The sequence below is a fragment of the Oxyura jamaicensis genome, chromosome 28 (assembly GCF_011077185.1).
Source record: "Oxyura jamaicensis isolate SHBP4307 breed ruddy duck chromosome 28, BPBGC_Ojam_1.0, whole genome shotgun sequence".
NCBI classification, from domain to species: Eukaryota; Metazoa; Chordata; class Aves; order Anseriformes; family Anatidae; genus Oxyura; species Oxyura jamaicensis.
This window is the reverse complement of record NC_048920.1, coordinates 1,853,094-1,875,860: the sequence shown is the minus strand read 5'-3', so window position 1 is coordinate 1,875,860 and position 22,767 is coordinate 1,853,094. Positions and strand designations below refer to the sequence as shown.

The 22,767-nt window shown below is 44.9% G+C and overlaps 2 protein-coding genes across 4 annotated transcripts in view; one reads left to right on the top strand and one right to left on the bottom strand.

Moving 5' to 3' along the window:
- Positions 1-14,238, top strand: part of ARHGEF18 (Rho/Rac guanine nucleotide exchange factor 18) — a 49,559-nt gene extending 35,321 nt beyond the window's left edge. For all 3 annotated transcript variants that reach the window (XM_035348002.1, XM_035348001.1, XM_035348000.1), the window contains exons 20-31: positions 116-192; positions 677-855; positions 1,257-1,348; positions 1,651-1,839; positions 2,499-2,636; positions 3,727-3,848; positions 4,300-4,356; positions 5,003-5,050; positions 5,659-6,126; positions 6,875-7,202; positions 8,876-8,998; positions 9,084-14,238. In XM_035348002.1, coding sequence (XP_035203893.1) covers positions 116-192; positions 677-855; positions 1,257-1,348; positions 1,651-1,839; positions 2,499-2,636; positions 3,727-3,848; positions 4,300-4,356; positions 5,003-5,050; positions 5,659-6,126; positions 6,875-7,202; positions 8,876-8,998; positions 9,084-9,244 — 1,982 coding nt within the window. In that variant the 3' untranslated portion in view covers positions 9,245-14,238. The remainder of the gene's footprint in view (positions 1-115; positions 193-676; positions 856-1,256; positions 1,349-1,650; positions 1,840-2,498; positions 2,637-3,726; positions 3,849-4,299; positions 4,357-5,002; positions 5,051-5,658; positions 6,127-6,874; positions 7,203-8,875; positions 8,999-9,083) is intronic.
- A 4,874-nt stretch (positions 14,239-19,112) lies between these two features.
- Positions 19,113-22,523, bottom strand: LOC118179023 (ectoderm-neural cortex protein 1-like). The gene has a single exon (XM_035348025.1). It carries the CDS (start codon positions 22,459-22,461, stop codon positions 20,692-20,694), a length of 1,770 nt encoding a protein of 589 aa, XP_035203916.1. The 5' UTR covers positions 22,462-22,523; the 3' UTR covers positions 19,113-20,691.
- Between the last annotated feature and the right edge of the window lie 244 nt (positions 22,524-22,767).

The window sequence follows — 22,767 nt, the reverse complement described above, 5'->3', positions numbered from 1 at the left end:
ATTGCAAATGTTGATGTGCTAACACATGGCACACGGGAGACTTAAGTGATTTTTTTGAGTCTGCACCGGTCTTGTTGCTTCAAAACCTTTTTCTTTCTTTCTGTTGTTACTGTAGATATTCTGGCAGTCCTGTTAAATGATGTACTGTTGCTCTTGCAAGAAAAGGACCAAAAATATACATTTGCATCAGTGGTGGGTATTGGTTTCATATTTAATACATTCACTTGGAGTGTTTTTGAAGGTGATAGTAATTACAGGAGAAATAAAAATAGAAATATTAGGTAGATGTTATGGTAGATTCAGAAGGAAAATGAAGGAATAAAAAAACCAGTTATTATAGAATCACTTTTCCTGAGTTCTGGTATTTGTGAATCTCTCCTTCTGTCTTTTAGAGCAAAACAGTGTTCCCTTGTCTCCATTTGAGCAAATTTTTTGAAACTGTTCTTGATTTCTGGGATCCAGAAGTTTTGTTTTAGATTTTTTTTTTTTGTTTTAAAAAAAAAAAAAAAAGACAAGTGTCAAAAGTGTCATGTGAAGAGGCCGTAGTGGTAAAGTTTGGTGTTGCAATGTTATAGCTCATGGTGGCCTTGTATAAGAAAACAGAAGGGAGCTAAGAAGCACAGACTCCAAAGAATTGTATAATGTAGTGCAATACATTTCATATTTTCTTTTACAGGACTCTAAACCACCAGTTATCTCGTTACAAAAACTGATTGTAAGAGAGGTAGCTAATGAGGAAAAGGCAATGTTCTTAATCAGCGCTTCCTTAAAAGGACCAGAAATGTATGAAATTCACACAAGCTCTAAAGAGGAGAGGAATTCCTGGATGGCTCACATCCGCAGAGCTGTAGAAAGGTAAATTATGAGTGAAAGCCAGACGGCTTGATTTGTCGCTGATCGGCCTTCTCTTCACAGGACTTGTAGGTACAAGTTTATTGTACATAACCTGTCCATAAACCTGTCCATAAACTTTCAATGCAAGAATGAAGCAGGCAGTTTGTGCATATTTATTGGGAAGAAGCTGTTCATAAAGATGCTGGAAAAATCAGCTGAAGACTTTGTTCTGCCTTTTTCTTTAAAAAAAAAAAAAAAAAAAAAAAGTTGGTTCACTGTCAAATGCAACAAAGCTTTGGATAAGTGAAAAAGATTGGCACACAAGATAAACGACATCCTAGGCATAATCTTCAGGTTGAATGCCAAGATGATTTTAAGTCACCTAATGTGTAAATCAAACATTTGTCTCCCACTTTTTACAGCTGTCCTGATGAAGAAGGAGGAATGTTTAATGAACCCGAAGCAGAAAGGAGGGTGGCTGAAGCAAGAGCTGCAAAGTTGAGAGATTTCCAAGGTAATGACTTAAGTATATATTCTATGAGCAGCTTCTCAACATCCCTTGTGACATAACTGTCTCGTTCTTTTATCACGTGATCAAGTTGCTCCTTCAGAAGTCCTTCAAGGTATTGCAAGATTGCACAGAAATAATTAAGTTTAAAAAGTCTAATAAGCCTTGCATGCTCCATGAGTTTTTCCTCCAGCTGTTAATTATATCTCTGATGCTCTGACTATGAAATGAATGGTAATGTTCCAAACCGAATTTTGGAATTTTGACAGTGATTTAGAAGGTAGAACTGAGTTTGTTTCTTCCTTTAGAGCGTTTGAACATGAAAGATGACCTGATTATGCAAAGTCTAACTGAGAAGCAACAGATTTATCTAGAAATGTCTGAAATGAATGGGTTTGAAGACAATTCCCAAGGAGCCCGATCTAGGCTACTTTTTCGGGCGGATATCTCGGAAAATCTGCAAGGAGAGTCACTTTTGAAGTCTGCAGTGGTAGAAGGTAAATACAGTGTGGGAATGTGTATGTGTTCACTCAGGTGCAGAGGTGGGGATAAGCACTGATCTAAGTACAAGTCTTAAAAATCATCGTGTAATAATTCTGTATAATGGTGTTCAGACTCATAATGAATCTCCAAAAGAGGCAGAGTGCACCTGTGTTTTTACGTAGAGGACCTCCACAGTTTTGATTTTTATTTACTTATTTAAGATCAACCCATGAAGTCTTCAGATTAGTTTATTTAAATGGGTAATAAGGCGATCTAATAATATAATAACCCTGAAATGTAATATTTTAAGGTTCTAGATTTAAATAACCTATCTAAAGACAGTATAATTAGAAAGAGAATAAACACAAACCACAAACATCCTTTTTAGTTTGACAAAAAAAAACAAACAAACATTCAAGGCTTGATAATCAAACTTGTGTTCAAGGAGGAGGTCGTCTTCATTTATGCAACATGAAGAGCCTGTTGTAACCAGCAGGTCATGAAAGAAAATCCATCTGTACTGTAGAAGTCTTTCAAACTACCCAATATTTAATGTACTTGGAGGCTGAAAAAAATATATATATAAATACACACACCCTAATTTGTTAGCATGATGAGTTTGTCTCACTGTGTAGACCTGGCTGTTTAAATGATGTATTCTTCTCCTTCCTAGCTGAAAATCTCCAGAACCTTATCTTCACTCACTTAGGAAATGGATCCTGTCAGCCTGAAGATAGCTGTGCACCGGGACTCCCCAGGAGAGCAGAGACCTTTGGAGGATATGACAGTAGTCCCTCAATTTCAAATAACAGTAAGAAAGAGGGACTGTGGGGGTACTGTGCTGTGTTTGTTGATGCACTGTTAAAAAGTCTAGCATTCACTTAAGCTTCTTAGCTCTTTACTATGCTTCTCTGTACTGACTACGAGCTAAGAAAAATGAATTAATTGAGGTTCTGATGTAAGGATATTAAAGGAACTTCACAAGAAGTTCCTGAGAAGATGATAAGAATAAATTCCTAGCATGCTGTATCAGCATGTTGTATCTTTCGCTTCCAGTACCAACACTAGAGAGCAGAGTAGGGCTCTTGGTGTGATGTTAAAGGTGTTACCTTAACCCATATTTTCTAGTTACCGCAGTTCCACACAGAATTTTAATTTTGTTGAAAAAATAAGCTTGACATAAAAACCTAGGAAACGTGAGTTCAACTGCTTGCTTTCATTATAGAACAACAAAAGTGGAAACAAGTTTTCATATCTGGGCAGCCACTAAAGGGTTGTTGAATCCTTAAACAGTATAAATTGTCCTTTTGGCACAGATGCTGTATCAGTTAATTGATGAAATAAGTGGAAATACTAGATACTTTTTACGTCCCTTCATTTTGCTTCCTGCAAAGTAGAAAGGTCTGTATTTCACTGGTAATTTATCCCTGGAACCCTTTCTCTTGCCTGTGAAAGGCTATGTATGCCTGTCTTATTACAGGTGCTCTATACAGTACAGTTTCCATCTCCCCCTAATTTTTTCCATGCTTATGGTGGTGCTGATTGAATAAGATTTTTCTACTCCTGCGTATTCCATGTTAGGAGTTTGCAATTCTGGTAGCCACAGGTGATCATTTTCATTCTCTATTGTGCTTGTTTCACTTAAAGTATCATAATGTGATTTGAACATAATCTCACTATTTCTTTTAACCCGCTCTCCTCAAGTTTTATACCTTTTTGAGCAGTCCTACTCTCACTATTATCGACTTTCCCCCTTTAAATGAGCATGGGTAGGCCATGCAGTAGCAAACTGGTTCTAACTTCAAAGTCACGTGGTTTTTTTGTTTGTTTACTTTGTTATGCAGTGGACTTTCACAAGCTCTGTCCTGGTGAACCACTCACATGCCACTCTTTTTTTTCAGATAATAGCCTTGGGAAGAGCAGTGGTGGTGACCAGAGACAGTGGGACTGGAGAGGCCATGCAGTAAGTTCAGACGTGCATCTCCAGGACCTCCCATTGGATCCAGAAGAAGGATCTCAAACTGTACGTTGGGCTTATGTATGAAGTAAATGTGTTTCCTCAGGTTCTTCATTAGAATAGTGCTGCAAAACAACCCTTGCTAAGCTGAAAGTTGTGTCTGGTAGGGCTAGGCTGTGAAAGAGTTCTATCCGTGAAATTACTTGACTCTGCTAAGGCTATTTTGTGGGGGTGAGTTGATGGTTTATAGCTTACTGCTTGAGAGGCATGATAATTTCGTTCTGTATTTGTTCATTTGATGCTGTATCTTTTTAATGTTACCTTTAATGACTGTGCATCTGCTTCTGTGCTATGATTTAAGTACTTTTGGTATGTGTCCTTCAGTGCATGGGAGCAATCTCTGCTCCAGCTATAAACAGTGTTCCCTGGTGAGGTGAACCCTTTCAGCATGTTCTGGCAGCACTACTGATCTCCAACAAATATTTCTAGCGCAGATTGTTGTTTCTTCTTTTTTCAGAGTGATATAACAAGGCTGGATGACAACAGTGGTATTCAGCCCACCATAGAGTCTCAGGTATGTTACTTCTGTTAGGAAATCTAATGGGAAATAGCTATATAATAAAAATAATACCATACAAAATAAACAGACCAGTATTGTTAATGGCTGTGGAACCACAAGCTCATAAACAGCCTGTACCTTATGACTCCAAATGCATTCTGAATGTCCCATTAGAAAACAAGGATGGTTCTGGCTATTTAGATGTGCATTTCAAAGAGCTGGCTCACTGCTTCTTTCTGCATCTTTGGAGAGATTGTATGTTCTTAGCTCACTGGCAAAACTTGCCTCTGAATCTCCTGTGAGTGCTGTACCTGTGCAGTGATTCAGTGCTAAAGCATGGGAGGGAAGTGGTCATTAAATAGCTCGTGCGAAGAAAACTGATGATGAGGATTGCTCCCTGGAATCCCAGTGAGATTTGCTGAGCACTGACTCAATTTGAGTGAGGACCAATATATTGAAATTGTTGTGCTTCTATATTGCTGTATTGGATGTTACCATGACTACAAGAGTATTCTGACATTCTTCCAGTATGTGTGTTTTTGAACATACTACTGATTCTGTCTGTTATTTTAAAAAGAAAAAAGTCTAATGCTGCAATGAAACAGAGCTCTGCTTCAGTGTCTAATTTTTTTTTATCCCCTCTGCCTCCCCTCCTCTTCAGCTTGTCCAAAGGATACAAAAACTGCTCCAGTTGCTCTTCAATCTTCAGGTAAGCCACTACTCTACTCTCCAAGAAGTCTGTTAGGCATTAAATATAATAAAATTTATGCAGTTGTAGAGAAGCTACCTTGAAAATATCCCCTAAAACTCGAGTGAACCGTAGAATTCAAGACCTGAGACTCAGGGAAAAAAAACTCTGTGTCTGGTATTTTGAAGGAGGTGTTGTATCTGTTGTCTGATGTGGTTGAATCCCTTTTCCCCCTTACTTAAATACAGTTGTTGCTACTTTGAGCTTCTGTTCTGTGTTTTTCTTTTAATATTGATGTTAATACACAGTGGTCTGCATATATTAGATGTCTTTTACTCTAACCTTGTAATCAGTAATATTTTGAGTGATTTTTGTCAGATTCGGAACAGAAATTCTAGGTGCAAGAGATGTTAATTTTGACAGATGTAAGCAAAACTTAATTCCTCAGCCATCTTTAGTATCATGTCAATAGTGATGGGCTGTACAAGCTAGAAAGTTAGATCTGCTCTTGAAGACAAAGCAACCTGATCTGTAGATACTGTTGTCCTTTGTTTAGCTGTATGGGGGTTTGTTTGTTGGTTGGTTTTGAGCCAATGTGCCTCATTCTGGACTTTTTATTTCCATTCCAGGCAGTGATATCTCAGCAGGACAGCTACATTGAGATGCAACGAGCCACCATGGTAGACCGGGAGAAGCAATACCGGCTGCAGTCTACGCGTGGCAACCTGCTGCTAGAGCAGGAGAAACAGCGTAACTTTGAAAAACAGAGAGAAGAACTGATGAATGTACAGAAACTTCAGAACCAGCTGAAACTGGAGCAGCAACGCTGGGAACGGGAAAGGAGTCAGCAGCAGAGGCAACTAGAAATCACAGAAGCCCAGCTGCAGAAGCGCGAAGAGGAAACTCGGCAGCTGAAAGACAAGTTGATTCAGGATAGAGAAGAACTCGAGAGGCAGCGAGAGGCCTATCAGCATGACCTAGAGAGGCTGCGGGAAGCTCAGAGAGCAGTAGAGAAAGAGAAGGAGCGTCTAGATCAGCTAAGGAAGCTGAAAAAGCAGAACACAGTGTCAGGCACATTCTCCCCCGAAATGGGACAGGTAAAAAGTTTTTCTTGGAGTTCTGTTTCTTGCTTGCTTCTGAAAGAAGGTTGTCCTTTTTGCAGCACTAAGCCATGTTTGTTTGTTTGTTTGTTTTTACTGAGCTACTTGTGCCACTATCTGAAGTAGCTGGAGCTGGCTACTGTCAGAGAGATCAGGGCTTGGAAGTTCTTCAGTGTCTCTGAAATTCTACCCAGACATTTGCTAATGGGAGCATTTAAAAAGAGACAGACAGACAGACAGAAAGAGGCAATTAAGTTATTTCTGCATGTGCCTGACTGCTGACTTTTTAAATATAGGAACTGCCTATTGCAGGCAGGTGATTGCAGAAGGTGCACTACATTGGCAGCATTCTATACAGTTGATTTCTAAAGACATCTCTTATGTTTCAAAAAGTGAATTTTGGGGTCCAATTAAATTGGCTTGTTTATTACTGTCTGAAAGTACAGCCTTCTGTCCATTCTGTCATTACCTAATGCAGTTTGCCAGCAGGGAAAGCTAACTCCATCCCAACCAGACCCAGCACACCACTGTGTTCCTTTGTTAGGCATTATATTAAGCAATTGAGTTGCTGAGGATCTTTTTCTCTTCAGTTTGCCAGCATGCTTTGAGCTTCGTCTAGCCTGTTGCATTCTCACAAGAAAGTGCTTTGTGTTTGCAGGGTTGAGGGTGGTCTCTCCTTATTGTGTCTGAGATAATGAAAGTTGAAAGTACCTGTTTGACTTAGAATGCCTTTTCCCTCACGTAGAACCAGATGCAAAGCCACTCCGTTAGCTTCAATGGAGAAGGGGTAGAACCATCTCTGCCAGTCTTGAAAAGCTCTGCGAGAGTGAGCATCTCCGGAATAGATTACTTGGAACGGCCAGAGCTGGTTCGCAGGGACAGTACCACCCTGGAGAATCGTCCAGTTCTTGCACTGAAGAACGAAGTGCCAATCCACCTCCTGAGTGCGACTAATCAGATACAGAAACCAGCCGCAGTTCAGCAGCAGATCCCTACTAAGCTTGCCGCTTTTACAAAAGGAAGCAAAGAGAAAGGTGGGAAGAGCAAAGCATCTCACAGGACAGACAGTTCGGGTAAGTATATTTAAATGGACTTCTAACCTCTGCCAGCATCACAAGGAGACAGAACGCTGTAGTTTCAGCCTCTGACTACCCATGTGGAACCCAGAAATTAACGTTCTACAAATTGTGGGCTCTTGAAGTCCTTAAGTTAGGAGCTCAATGTGCGTGTACTGTTGAATTGGAAATTTAGCCCAGATAGATAATGTTGTAAATGGAGCGCTGTAAGCCAGTAGGACAGAATTACGGTGTGCATTTGTAAACCTGAGTATAAAATCTTGTCTAATTGTAGTGGTAAAGGAAAATAGCAAATGTTTTGCTTGTTCTGCATGAATGAAATGTTTTGAGGCTGTCTTAACCTCTTCTCACTATGTTCAGAGCTGTAATAACACTAAATGCGGTGCCTTTCTTAGCACCAGTCAGTCATTATATACAGTTTTCCAGGCCAGATCTGAGATGCTGTATGTGGTGTGGAGTTGAAAGGGGCTAATTTTGTCAGAAATAGAAGCAAGTAAAAATACAGTTACCTTGTCATGGTGTAATTTCTGCTGCTAACTACTAGGTACTAAGGTAGTGATCTTTGCCAATGACAGACACAATAAAAACCACTTTTTCTTTACCACTAAAAATAGCCTTTCTGCCAGCCTGAGAAAAGGGCCTATAATTTAAAGTTACAAAATTATCTCCTTAGCTTTATATAGGATTCTGAGCTGACAAGCCTGCACGTCACTTGGGCCTACGCTATTCCCGCAGCCTCAGGGCCAAACCTGCCCAGGGAGTGGGGTTGTCTTCTGCATGTTGCAAAAAAGTCTCTTTCTGCACCTGAAGTTTAGTAGAATTACAAACTTATGTTTTTGCATATAAATGAAGCCTAATACCCCCTTACCCTGAATACCAAGTACTGGTAAATGGACAAATAGAGCTCTAATACTGCAACTCTCCAGCTTTATCTTTAATAGCTATTACATAATGATCCCTGCAGTGGAAATGTACTTAATGGTGTTTTTCCAAAATTTATATGAAAGGCCTAAAACGCAAATATATTGGTCTCTATTCTCTCATGAGCATTAGTGGGATGCATGCTTTTTATGCCCATATGTAGATCTTAGAATAAAATGGAACAGGACTTTCTGTACAAGTGGCAAAATACTGGGTATTGAATTTGGTTTTTGTGACATGTAAGGAATGTTACTGAGAGGAGTTCCTTGGATCCAGAATAACTGTTTCATGAATTGCTTTTATTGTTGAAATTAAGAAACTGACAGGCCATAATACCACGATCGATGTACTCTTCAGCTGAGCAGCTGTGAGACAGATGGAGAGCAGAGACAGAAGTTCATCACAGTTTTGTGTGTTAAAAGTAGCAAATAGCCATTGCTATTTGAGTGCTAGGGACAAAGATTTTTTTTCTCTACTGTGCTTTATAATACAAGATTTTGAATTTGTGGTTGTCAAGCTGGTAGTAACTGAATTGGAAGTCCTCAGGGAGAGGAGAGGGAAAGTGTACTCACAGTCTGAACAGCTAAAGAGAAAATTTAAGTAACTTGCAACAGAAGCAACAACTCATTATGGTATAGGAGCTTCCTCAAATATGCAAAGGTGTCTGTATTGCGGGCTCCAGCATGAAGCAGTGAAATCAGTGAAGTCCTGCTATTGTCAAATACTGATCTGTAAAATTTTTTCTTCAGCATCTGTTGATCAGAAGCAGCTGATTCCCCCTAGGCTCGTTGGACGAGAGGAGGGTATCCTCAGAGGCAGGCGATCAGCCAGTCCAGTCCTCCCAAGCAGCCAGACCACTGCATTCCAGACAGGTATTCCTTGACAAACGTGTACATCTGCGGAGGTGTCAGACCATGCAGTGTCATGAATCTGTCTTCTTCCATTTTTTTTCTATAGAATTGTATGGCTCTACAGATGGTCAGCCAGAAGCACTTTCATCTGCCTCAGCAAACCCGTTCAAGCCCAGTAACGTTCACGTTCAGACCCTGGTGACCTCTCAGCCGACTCTGTTAAATGCACAAGACGATACCAGCAAAGAAGATGTAATTTTTTTCTAATTGTTTCCATTTAAAGATCAGTCTTCTGACATACTGATTCAAGAACTCAGGCTCCAGTGTTCAACGTGACAAAGACCTGACATGGATGTCTTTTTATCCTCGCCCCGCTAATACTAACAAGGACCAGACCAGGATTACAGTTTGACTTTGGCTTCTTTGCCAGCAGCTCAAAATGAGGGCACAGTGGTAATAATTTGCTTTTAAATTCTCCAACCATGGAAATGTGTTGACGCATAGCATGGGTGTATAAATTCAGAGCATGTTAAAATGCTGCCATTTACTGCAATTTGCTCTCTTTGGTGTATCTATGCTCTTTGTGGGCACCATCTTGTAAATTGTTGTAGTTGATAATGAATTTCCCAGATTTTTATGTAAAAAAAAAAATTTAGTAGTAAGCCCCAAAATGGCTGAGATTTTTTAAATCCCTTTTTCACAGGTGCAAGGTCACTGTAATGGATTATGCTAACTCTGTGTTAACTTGACTAGCAAGCCAGTCTCCTTACAGCCAGGCACGATGAACGTTGTGATGCCACCTCACAGGAACCAGGCTAGCATCTCTTTTCTTTAGTAAATTTAGTGGAGCGCATGCTCAGTGGCCAGGTACAGTAGGAAAGACAAGGTAAGCTGCTTAAGAGTCTTCAAGGTTCAAGAGCTCCACCTGCTTGTGGATGAGGAGGGTTGAACATGTGAGAAACACCCAGCGGTTATGAAGACTTGGACTCAATGCACATTTCATTGGATGTCAGCTTGCACGAGGAAGCCTGTCCCTTTACAGACATTGAGCAGCTCTCCTGTTAGTGAGAGCAGTGCAGGCTCCTAAGCAAAACTCATGAGCTGGTTCAGAAGGAACTTAGAGACCTGGATTGTGTTGCTTGCTGGAAGATGTATAATAAGTGTTTGAATGCAGTAATTATTGTCTCGTTTCATCCCAAGTCTTCTGCATCTTTCATTGGTCTGCTAACTTCTTGGGACTTTACTCCAAGTATCAGAAGATATCAAAGCTGCTGTTACTGCAGAGGCTTCTCTGCAGCACTGTAAGGAATGAAGGGAATAAGAACTGTTTGTTTTGTCGTTTTTTTTTTTTTTTTTTTAATAATAAAAAAGTGCTATTAGCTAAACCGGGGTTGGTTTAGCTGCTTACAGCTAAACCAGCTTTGATACCTCTTGTTAAATGGGTCAGTTCTTAATTATGGAATGATGACGATATTAACAGAGCCCTGCTCAAAAGGCATTATTTCTCTTTGTAGTAATTTGCACAGTCATTTGTTGTATTCTATTACTTTGCTCTGTATCTCAGTTGTTTATTACTCACATCACCGAAGGACATGTATTCCGATGTGTGTCAGCTGTGACCAGTCAGATATATTGTGTGCAGGAGAAACTGTTTAGAGGACATTATTATGGAATTAGAGAAAAAAGAATCTCGGAGTTTAAAAACTTGGGTTAATACCTTTCAGAACATGATTGATCGGGTTATTTTGTATCTGTAACCCTGGCTGGGAGTGATTTTTAGCACAAGTGAATGGAATGCCTGATCAGTTCCCATTCAGCCTCGTGGCAGTGGCTCGGAATGGCAGTTTATCAGTCTCTCTTCAAATCACTGAATCAGTTACTCTGTGATCAGGGCCTATGTGACATTAGTAATGTTCTTTAAGATCGTAACTTCACTTTGCTTTAAAGTTTTAAAATTATTGCAGTACTTACAGTGCAAGAAACATAAATTTTCAGCAGAAAATAAGGAGTTTATTTCCAAGAGGTGATAATTGGGGTTGTTAGTGTCTCCAGACAAGAGCTTGAAATATCCAAACTTACTGGTCATTGGGAGAGCAAAAAGATAAGCTATGAAATACTGATTCTGTCTTGGGGAGTGCACAGTCCTTGCTGTAATGCTTCTTGGATTTAAGGGTCTTTTCACTGAGCGATACTGGTATCAACCTGAAGCAAGGCACAGAGTTCAACAGAGTTGCGATGTTACCTATGAGAGGAAACTCCAAACTGTCTCGTTTGATATCAGACTGGTGATACTTCCCCCATCACACCTCCCCAAGAAGGTATTACAATTAAATAGGACACACTTCACTTTAATACCAAAGTATTGCTTGGTAAATCATGAGCCTTGCAGAACTTACACAGGTTATCAATGTCTAGATCTGCAGAAAGCAGTATGAGGAACGTAGTCATTTTTGCATTGTTGTGATACTGTGTTGATAACGGTTAGAACATATTTCTACATTGTATTTTTGCATTCCTAAAACCTAGGTTAAAATAGCGGGAATATCTTAAAAAGAATGTAACTTCTGATCGATTCAGCAGCTCTATAGGACTGATTCTTCAGTCAGCCGATGTGGAGACTGTAGTCATCTCTGATACCCGTGTAATTCCTTCTGTAAACGTACAGCAAAGCAGCAAGAATGTACAGTATGTTCTCTCCATGCTGTGGTTTGGGCCACTCCTAGTGCGAACCCTATGCCCCCGTTGCCCTAAATTACCAGTTTTTAGCAGCTTTAACCTAAAGCTAAGTTGCATCAGTGGAATAAACCACCTCAGCCAAGGAGGGAGGTCTCCGTTTAGATATTTTAAAACAGTTTTTAGAAACACGTATTTGGCTCAATTTTGTGCCTGCCCTAATGTATGGGAGAGAGTGTTCTATGGACCAAAGAGGTTTATTTGGCAATGTTCTTCTTCTTACTCTGTGCAGTGAACAAACTCAGATATAGGACGGTAACATCTGGAAAATATTAAGTCTGCAGTGAGGTCTCATTTCCTTTAATATGTTTTAACTTAAATATAACTTTTAATATTCATTGTCAGCGGTGCTTTGGATAAGTTGTGGCTGTTAACAAATGGACACGGGACCTTTACAGGCTAGGCTGTTGGTTCAGCACACCAAGAGTTCCTTGGAATATTGTTTTTCAATCTGTAACTGAGAAATTACCTTAGAAGTTGTCTGTTCTCAATACGCGTCTGGCTGCAGCTAACCTTAGGAAAGCCATTTTCACCATGAATAGAGATTGCATCATCTCAAAATCATAGAAGTGCCATAGGAGGTATTTATGTGATTTCCTGTATAGTACCCAGTTTGGAAGAGGTTTTAGAACGGTATCTCCTTCCTAGTGTGGAATTTACTGTGCCAGAGTATGGTAAAATTATTTGTAGAAGGCTGAGGGAAGCAAGTGAACTATTTTCTTTAAATGAAGCATGGGTCTTCACTTTGCAAAATTGGATCTGTGAAATTATTAAATCACTCTAGTTGAGTGCACTAGTTTGGGATTCTCTAATTCGTAGAAAAATAATTTTTCTAAGCCGATTGTATTGCAAAATACTTCTGTATCCTGGGCTAAGTGACATGCTATTGATTCTGAGTAATCCTTTCCATTTGACTCTTGCTTGCTTCAGATAAAAGTTTCCCTTCAAGTGATATCAGAGGATTAGACAGTTCAAAACTCTGCCTCCCAGGTGCCTTTTGGCTTCTTTCTTGAGCTGGGGTGTGGAGGAAATTGCAGCACGAGCTCTGAACTGCCTTCTTCTTTGCTGTGTGTCACAGCCTAAGTTTACTGTCCTGTTTGTCTTGTGATGTTGCAATGTAGAGCCTGTCCCTGTGGTTCTGATTCTCAGTTTTAACTCTGGTGTAAGAGAGACTTCCTCTGTCCCTTCCCATTTGGGCCATGGTCACTTTGTATTTCAGACTGAAGATCCCTCCATGTTCACTAGTACTGAGCACATCTGCCCTGTGCATGCTGTAAATGCTTCCCTAGTTTTCAGCGGTACTATCTGTGGATTGTAGATGTGGCACATCCCATAAATTGAGATCACTGATCATTTCCCAGCGTGAAGCAGAAGAATTGGTATTTCTAGAGATTCTTGCTCAGCAAGCTAATAGTATTCCTGTAAAGGTAGGAGCAATTCGAAATAAATTGCTAGCAGCTTTGTCTTTCTGAGTAATAGTCAGATGATTCTGCACACATGAGATTTGGTGTTTGTCATTTCCATTTACAATGAAAGATGAAACTTAAACTAGGAGAGGCTTAAGAGAGATTTTTAGTTTCACTTCTACTTTCAGTTCAGCAGAATAGGAGCTAAGTCTCCCCTGGTGGTGCTCAGTGATGTTCCTGTAATGTTTTGCCCCTGTGCAAGGGAATTTGGAGCATTTTTGTTGCCTTCCCCAGCAGTTCTCACAGTTACAAGAAAAAAAAACTACTTGATGCCAGATTATATGTGGTATTCTTGCCTGACCTTCTTGCTGAATAGGTTTATAAATGAGGAAAAAAAAAAAAAAAAAAAAAAAAAAGTCTTTGCCTCCCCTTTCAAGGCCAGACCCAAAATCTCTGTAACAACTGGCAGCTCTAGAATATTTACTACCATCAGCATGTGATACATCAAATACCATTTGTGTGAGCTCTGGTTCATACCATTTGTGCCATGTTTATAAATCCGTTTTTTTATATTTTTGTACTGAAAGCAATCGGAGCACTTTAGAAAAGTTTATTTCAAATTCCATTGCTGTTTGTACCTAAAAGGAAATTCTCATGGAAATAGATCCTGTCGGCATAACGGCGTGCATGTCACTCAGAGCTGTGAACTCTCTCGATGCTATTTAGTCTTAGGTCTGGTTTCTAGGCCCACCTTGCACTGTAAAGACTTAATAAATAATCATGGTTCATGGTTGAATTGACCATTTTGTTGGGGAAGTGTTTGGGTTTGCTGTTTTTGTTTTGTTTTTTTCTTTGCTAGGGTGTAAACATTGTAAATAGTTAATTTACTGTTGATACGTCAGTAGCAACATCTTTGTAGTCTTATTTTATTTGTAAAGTTGATGGTTAAAAGTGAATATTCTGTTGAATTGTGCACTCCTGATTAACTGTAAACTTGATCTTAGCACACCAAATGATGATTTTTACAATGACTGCAATGTTTCTCCACTGAAGGATTTCAGAGCTGCAATAGGACTGAAACCAACTTCTAGCAATAAAAAAAAAAAAAAAAAAAAAAAAAAATGGAAAAAAAAAAATGCCCTAAAATATATATATATATGCATTGGTCCTGTATGTATTATATATGTTGTTTTTTTTTTCTATTTGACCCAAAGATCAAAGCAGCAACCCCTTCTTACGTGCTTCTCCTTTTCTACCCGGACAGAAATAACCTGCCATAGGAACACTGTCAGTTTTCCAAAGGAGAGGTGTTAAGTGGCTACTAATAGCTGCAGATCTTGCCAGCGAGGTGAGCACCCTAGGAAAGAATCAGCTGATCTCAAAATGTCTGAACTCAGCATACGAGCAAAAGAGTGAACTTAACGAAGTTGCTTATATTAGCATGTGGTTGCTTTGCATGGTGCCAGTCTGAGACATGCCTGGCTCTGTCCCAGACAGTATCGGTTCCCATTTGGAACAAGTATAACGAAAATAGAAACTTTCTCCCTGCTGCTTCTGCCAATTTGGCAGCCCTTGCTCTCTACCAACCCATAGCCTCTGGCTGGTGCAGTGCTTCCCAGCTCCAGAGTCAGCAAGTTGTGTTTCCTGGTAAAATCCCCACTTGTGGCATACTGGCAAGCTAACCCAAGCACTGTAACCTCAAATAATTCCAGAAATCAGAACTGATGCAAAACTGGGGAGTGGGAGAACTAGGATAAGTGTTCTCAAAGGAAGAGGTGTGATTTATTATTATTAATCATTAAAATCCTATACTGCAGTCACCATTGAGGAAAACCCTCAGCCATTTCTGAATGTGGTGGTGCAAATGATGCAGTCCGAATTGCTTTGCACAGAGATGAGTCTTTGTGCATATCAAAGCACCTTTGGAGGGCTCAGGCTCTCTGTGTACAGGAGTCAGGGGAGTAATCCACATTCTAGTCTGCATTTTTAAGTCTCTGAAGTGCTGTTGACATCTGTGTTGTGGCAAAAAAAAAAAAAAAATGGAACTCGGAAAAAAACAGTTTTTCTATTTTTCCAATGCATGCCAATAATGAAAAACCTCTAGGCACACCAGTGGTTAAAGGATGACTGTCTGTGGGAAGTAACAAGCTGATGCTTTAGCGAACAAAGTCTTGAAACATGTCTAAGCTTTTGCTTGCGCTTCCTTTAAGAGAAAATTTCTTACATCTGCTTTTGCTCTGTTCAGCTTCCAAGGAGCTGAGCTGCAGTGGCCACTGGAGGTCACCACCTCTGCGCTTTCAGATCTCGCTGTCTCGCTAGAGCAAGGCAAGTAACTTTCCGTGTTCATTCCTAAATCCTGTTCAGCAGCGAGACGCAGAATCGAAGCATTGTCATGGGGGACAGCTGCAAGGGACAATCTAGGGCAGGAATTACGATGAGGTGTTTCTAGAGCAGTGGATTTCTTTTCTCCCCAGTTGTAATGTGTGGACTCTGCTGGCAGCCATAATAATGCCTCAGACCTGTAGGAAGAGTTCCTAATACAAACTGAGGAGCGTGGATTTGGATGGAGTAACGTGGCTACGAGGTAGCCCTGCAGCACAGATCCGCACAGGTAACTAAACTGCCCAGCTGCAGCAGCCCAGAGCTCTGGAGGGGCATATTTAAACTCAGAATTTGCATCTGTTAGAAGCTTGGTGCTGCCGCAGCCATCAGCGCTCAGATGAGCGTGGGTGTACCTGTCTTCGGCTTCAGTTCTTGCTGCAACAGCCAGGTAGACATTCCTTTGGTGTTCACAAACACCTTGACTGACAGCATCATCGATAATGCTGTCACTCATCTGGGCTGCTGCGTTCTCCACTTCTCACAATGAAGGCGTGATTTCAGGATGGACGGCAATGCCTACGGAGCTGTTACTTGCTCACACCAGTCTTCCAGCAGCTCCGCCCTGCCTTGTCTCACTTTAAGATCTGTAGCTAATTAACCCGAAACCCAAACCACATTCTTTCTATTTGGATGAATCATTCCGAGGCCATAGGCAATGACCAGCTTTATGCTAAACCTTCCTCTTTCATGTGGGTGAGACATGGCTGATGGTTCCCATACATGCATCTGAGATTCATTGGCAAGCCAGATGCTTGAGGACAAACACGCACAAAGGATACGGGCTCCTTGGTGTGCTCTGACAGTGGGAATGTGCTGGTTTCTGCCTTTCCCTTTCCTCAGCCTTGTGACTCAAATCCGGTCTAATTTCTCATCGCAGAGATGGGGCCCGGCCCGAGGCTCGACAGACAGGGGATGCGGGGCCTGTCCTTGTGTGATGTCTGCATTGTTTGCTGCTTCTGGGCCCCTGGGATCTGGCAGAGGATAAAAGCTGAGCTCTCTCAGAGCTGGCAACGCTGCAGTATGAGATGCGTGGTCCCTGGCTCTGGTACAGCGTTGCATGCACGGCAGGGATCGCTTTGTTTCGGGGGTACAAGCACACAGAAGCATGAAAAGTGCTCGCTGAGCAGCACAACCTTGATGTCCCTTCCCTGTGTCAGAGCAGCACCGGGTTTCTTCTCGCTGTGCGGAGCGCGGTGCGTTGCTAGACCTGAAGTCATCCCAGATGTGATACATAATTCATTCAGGGGATTGCAGACAGGTAGATGGTAATGCCCTTCCCCCTTCTAGAATACATGAATTCATGGACAAAAGTTGTGTAGTATAGTGCTTTGTTTTTCCAGGGCCTCCACAATAGTCAGTGAAACGCAGCAATGCGTACTCCAGTTCCTTGCTGGGTGCACGGTGGGTGTCCTGCAGAGCACTGGAACAATCTGTATCTGATCTTAGCCAGGAAAGGAAACTTCTGTTTCTGCTGTGCTGTTTTTTATTATTATTTTTTATTATTTTTTGCAGTTAACGGCTCTGGCCATCCGTGGTAGAGAAGGAAGAAGGACCGAGCACTGCCTTTGCGCTCTGGCAGCAGGAGCTGCTGGGCAGAACCACCCTAAGAAGCAGCGTAGCTCGTGTCAGGTCAGGGCCGGCTGCGAATCTTGTGGCCAGGAGGGAGGTGGCTTGGTCTGACCGATGCTGTGTTTGGCTAGTGTGACTCGCAGGCTTTGTGCAAGGAGAGGAATGTCGCGTGGAGGAGTGATGTCACAGGGTTTTTGTTTTTTTGGCCTTGAGCCTAGGATGCCCACATGTGCTGCCTTTTCAGATGTGATTGTGGGTCTAGCTCCTGCAGCTGGAGGGGTACGGCCATGACGCAGGATTCTGGGCTAGGAGAAGAGGCCTGGGTTTGAACTGTGTTGAGCTTCAAAATGGATTATGTTAATTCAGGAGGATTTCTGTTCTGGTAGCAAAATTAACCCCTAAAACAAACTCGTCTGCAGCCCAGCTGGCCTAAATCTTCTCGCCATGGCACTGAAGCAGTGATTGGATTAATGCATGGAAATGTCAGACCGGGAGAACAGGTCTGTGATGTGCGGAGCTGGGACTGACGTGCAAGTGGAAAAAGTGTCTCGTTTTCCCCAGGAGCGCTCCCCACTGTGCTGGGAGCTGGTTCCTGCCAGGAGGAGGTGGAGCCGGAGGGCCAGCACAGGGCTTTCTGCCAGACGACAGAAGGATGAAGGCGATGAAACGCAGCTCTTGCTGTCTTTGTTGCCAGCAAGGAGCCAGTGCAGAGCAGCCAAGCCCAGGTGTGCTTCAAGTGCTAGTTTTCCCTGAGAGGTAGTTAGCTCTAAGTGCAGTTTGAAATGAGGAAGCAATTCATAGACGCTTGCGAAGCCTTCAGCAGAAGGGCCACTAGTGAGTGGCCCCAGCACTGCTGAAAATGCTGCGAGCACGGCTCGGGTAACAGCCCAGCGTCAGGAGCAGAAAGCAGACAGAGACCCATGTTGCTAGAAGCAACTTCGTCCCTGGTGGAAAAGCCGGATGTGGCTGGGAGCCAACATTTATTGCTTGGCAGAATAAATAAAACAGCTGCTGCTCAAATGGCCATGAATGAAACCTCAGCTCCTCTGACTTTCTGGGTAATCGGACTTTGTCCGACCTCAGGAATAGCTGTAGATGTAATAAAGGTGAAGCAGCTCCCAGCAGTTACAGGAAAGGTGCTTCCTGCTGGCTTCTGGTCCCAGCTCTGTCCTGTTCTGTGACTTTTCCCTGCCTGCGCTCGCACGTGTGAGCCACAGCCGAGCTGGAGCTGCCCCACACCCCAGCTGCTGCATGGGGTGCTCCAGGCTGGCTTTGTAGGGCCGGCTGTGGGCTCGTCTCCCTGCAGGCTGTTGCACGAGCTTCCCGTGGGGCCGAGGCAGCCCAGCAGGAGTAAATGGGAAAAGGCCCAGCCCGGGGGCTGAAAAGAGCAGAGGCATCAGAAAACAGGATGGAGGTGAAGTCATTTTATCTTCTTCAGCCACCGCGAAGAGGGCGGCTTTTCCTTCCAGTCTTGCCAGTTCTTGCCTACACTAGCAGCTAGGGATGGCTGCGACGCTGATTTATTTAACTCTGCCTGAAATTGAGTAATTGCTCACAAACCATGCTTCTGTGGCGAGACAGTTGGTTGCACCTTCAGTGCCTATTTCCTCTGGCCATGCTGATTCCTCTGCCTCATACCGCCCACCTTTAGCAGAGCTATTCCTTCCTCCTGCTGCCCCACAATTGCCTGCAGCAGGCCCAGGGCAGGCAGCACCTGGGGAGAGAAGTGGCAGCTCGTTCCTCTGCTTTTGGGCGGCGAGGAAACCAGCTCCAGTGAGGATGAGCAGGTGAGGGCAGAGAATAGCTTAAACTTTGGAGTTTTAAACAGGTTTGTGGTCCTTCAGAGCAGGAAGGCAGTACGAGAGCTGAGCTTTCCTTTGTCCTGTGTTACAAATACAGGGGAAGATCCGAGCCCTCTCTTGCGGATTAAGGCTTGGACTCTCGAGCAGGGACTGCTCTTCCCTTCTTTTACTAAACATGCTCTCTAGGCTGGGCTGGGAGAACTTGCAGGTTAAGCATACAGAACAGGCAAGGGCCACAGTGGATTTTATTCAGATTTATTGAAGTAGGTCCAGTCTAAGTAATAAACACACACAACTGCTGTATAAAAAATGTACAGAACCAGCCCATGGGCAAAGTACTGTCACGTGTTAAGACATTTCAGGCAACTGCCTCTGGTGCTGACTGCATTCCAAGTCACAGCTATCACACAGCAGTACAGCCCAGAGCCTGCTGCCAGTTACTAAAGAGCTTCCTTTGTCCTTTCCAGTAAAAATATCACTTAAAATATTAAAAGAAAGAAGTAGAAAACAATCCTCTGGCTCCCGGCCTGAGATCACATGAGTGAGCAGACAACTTGGAAACCTCGTGCCGTCTCAAGGGACAGCACAAGCTGCCAGTCCACAGGGGCCCCTCCACGCTTGTCCCCTCCCTGATCTGAATGAAGGGGATTTACAGAAGTGGTTCAGAGCCAAAGCTGCGTTGCCCTGAGCCCTGCTGCTGCTAATGAGATCTGTACAAGGGCTGCCATCCAGGACAGTTCAGACTTGCTGGGTAGCAGGGAGGCACTCCTACTGCCCGTGTCTTCTGTCTGGGTCCTTGGTGAGGTACAAGTGGCAAAATCAGAGGTGAAGCCTGTAGTGCGGAAGAGAGCGTTATGAGACGTGCGCGCTAAACCCAAGAATGCTCCCCAGGGCTCAAAACCAACAGAGAAATCTGCTATTGTGGAATGACTACTGCTTCTTCCCCTCTACGGCCAAGAATTTCTCTAGGTGTTACAGATTATCTTATTAAACGAGTTTGTTTGGTTAGCAGATCTCTTGCAAGGGGGGGAAAAAAAAAAGCGGGGATCTGTGATTCACTGGCATCTTTTCTGCCAAAAGTGTCTAGGAAGGTTTAATTCCAGATGCAAAATTTTAAAAAGTTAATTGCTGCGTAGCAGGAAAGAAATGGCTTGAAGGGGACACCAGAGAGTAATTAGAAGTGGAGAAACCCTATGTTTATATGTAGACAGGGCTTGTCTTACAGATGCAATTACCAGCCATCCTGGGACTAAATCCCAGCCATAATCTTATTCTGGCACCAGCTCGTAGCCCTCGTGTCCCACAAGACATTTGGGTGCCACTAGCAGATTAACTGTGGCACCAGGAGGAGGAAGCTGTGCTAAAAGCAGCAGCCAGCCGCTCGTGGCACCACACCGTCTGCCCGAGCTCCCCCCGGCAGCCCGCGTGTTAACGCAGCTATCGGCTCGATGAGCTTTCTGCACCAGGGACACCCAATCCTGCTCGCAGCTAGCATTCCCCAAAATCTTTGCATAGGCCAAGACTCAGTGGAAGGGCTGGGACGCCAGGTTAAGTGTCTTGTTATTTATACTAAGCTTCTCCCCACGGCATTTGAGCGTCTAAAAAGATGCTCTCTCTGGCAGGGTTTTAGATCTCAAACTACCAGCCTAGAAGCACATTTCTGGAGCCGCTGTCTGCCCGAGGCTGTTCTCTAGGACAACTCCAGGCAGGATCACAGCGCATCTGCCCTTCAGAGTCCAACCCTCACGCAGCACAGAGTTAAGGAGCAGCTCTCCGTTGGCACACAACCATTTACCTTCCAGGTTCTTCACAACACCGCAGCTCAGGCAGAGAGGTACTTCCAGGTGCTGACGAAGGCGGTGGGGATCAGGGAGTAAGGCACTGTGGTGACGCTGCTCCAGGTGTCCGATGACGGGTCGTAACAGTCCAGCGTTTTGCAGCGCTGAGCCCCACAGTAGCCCCCCACCACGTAGAGTCTGTTGCCCGATGTAACAGCACGGCAGCTGATGCGCTTAGCGGTCACGTCCCCGAACTTGGACCACTGGTAGGTGTCACTGTGGAAGCGGTAAGCGGAGCTGGCAGAGAACTCCGTGTCCCCCCCGATCACGATGATGTGGCTGCCCACCACCGCTGCGGCCGTGTACCGCCAGGGCTGGGGGCAGCTGGCAGGCACCGTCCAGCGGTTCTGGCAGGGGTCAAAGCACTGCACCTTGGGCAACTTCTCCTGGTTTGCGCTGGTGCCACCGAAAACAAACAGCTTCATCTTGGCCCCCACCACGGCGGCGTTGCTTACACCCTCTCGGAGGGGGGCCACCAAGGACCATTTGTCCAGCTGGGGGTCGTAGTGTTCGACTTGCTTGAGAGAGACGGAGGGAGAGGCCGGGAAGGCGCCGCTCCCTGCTGTGTGACCCCCCACCACGTACAGACAGTTGTCCAGCTCAGCGGAGCCGTGGCCAAACCGCGCCACCAGCATGGGTGCAGCCTTCGCCCACTCGTCGTGGAGGGTGTCGTAAACCCAGACATCCTTGGAGGCTCCGTTCTCGGAGCCTTTGCCACCCGTGATGTACACTTTGCACCCGATGGCGCAGGCACTGCACTCCTTGCGGGGGCTTGGGATGTCAGCACGGGGAATGATCTCACGAGTTTTATGATCCAGCACGTAAATTTTGTCGCACATGAAGGTCTGGCCACCGAGCAGCAGCAGGGCCTGGCTGACCTTGCGGGGCCGGGCACAGCACCCCGTCACAAGGCCATCGTTCTGCAGGATCTTCATTTTGCATCGTACCGCGTCGGCCACGATCTCCTCCCCCAGCTTGTGGCTGGTCACCAGCTTCTCGCAGGCCACTTGCTTCCGCAGGTAGGACTCGGGGAGAAGAGCCAGGCGGACGGAGCGCAGCAGCTCCGGCAGAACTTCGTGGCGTTGGGGCAAATCGTACCGGATCCAGCCTATAACAGCTTCGTACACCAGGGTCTCATCCTCTACCTCCAGCTCTTCGCTCTCCACCAGCTCGAGCAGCTTGTCTTTGGGCAGGCGGAGGAAGTCTTCGGTCTTGCAGAGCGAGGTGAAGTTGGCCAACGCCATCCTCCAGGACAGCTCCAGCAGCCGCTCGCAGCAGTGGGCATCGGACAGCAGCAGCATGTTCAGGCAGTTCCCCGGGTAGAGGTTCTTCTCCAGGAAGTCGGCCGAAGCATCCCGAATATCCTGGAACTGCAACATGTCCCCAGCCTCCAGCAAGGACTCCGCGTTCTCCTCGTTGATCAGCACGCGGGCCGAGTAGGCGTAGTCCAACAGCAGCTCCAGCACCTCGGGATGGAGGGAGTCGTGGAAGTTGACCTCCGCGTCTCTGCTCTCCTTCAGGCCCCCGCTGAACATCGCGTCAAAGTAGCGGCTGCAGGAGGCCAGCACGGCGCGGTGGCAGTGGAAGGCCTGGTTCCCGGCGCGCAGCACCACGTCGGTGAAGAGGTGCCGCTTGCGGAGCAGGTTCAGGTGGGTCAGGAGGCTGTCGGCGTGGCCCGGCTTGTGGAAGAGCTGGATGTTCATGGAGCCGGAGCTCGAGCGGGATTTCCGGTTCTCGTGGCTGCTCACGGACATGGTGGGGAGGCTGCTCCTCGAGGGATAACCGAGGGGAGGTCAGCGGCGAGGCTCGGACACCTCCGGGCGGGGAGCGAGCCCCGCGGTGCTGCAGCGGGACGGCGGCTGGGCGGGGGCAGCTCGGTGCCCGGCGGCCGGGGACCCAAACGGGACGGGGCACGGGGCCCGCCGCGTCCCGAACGGGTGGCGATGGGCAGTCCCGGTGCTCCCCCCGGTGCCGGTGTGTCCCCGGTGCCGGTGTGTCCCCGGTGCCGGTACTGCCCCCGGTGCCGCTCCTTACCGGGCTCAGCCCCGGGCCGCCTCCTC

Excerpts from the sequence above, each read along its gene's own strand:
- LOC118179023 (XM_035348025.1), bottom strand. The coding sequence starts at position 22,461 with ATGTCCGTGAGCAGCCACGAGAACCGGAAATCCCGCTCGAGCTCCGGC.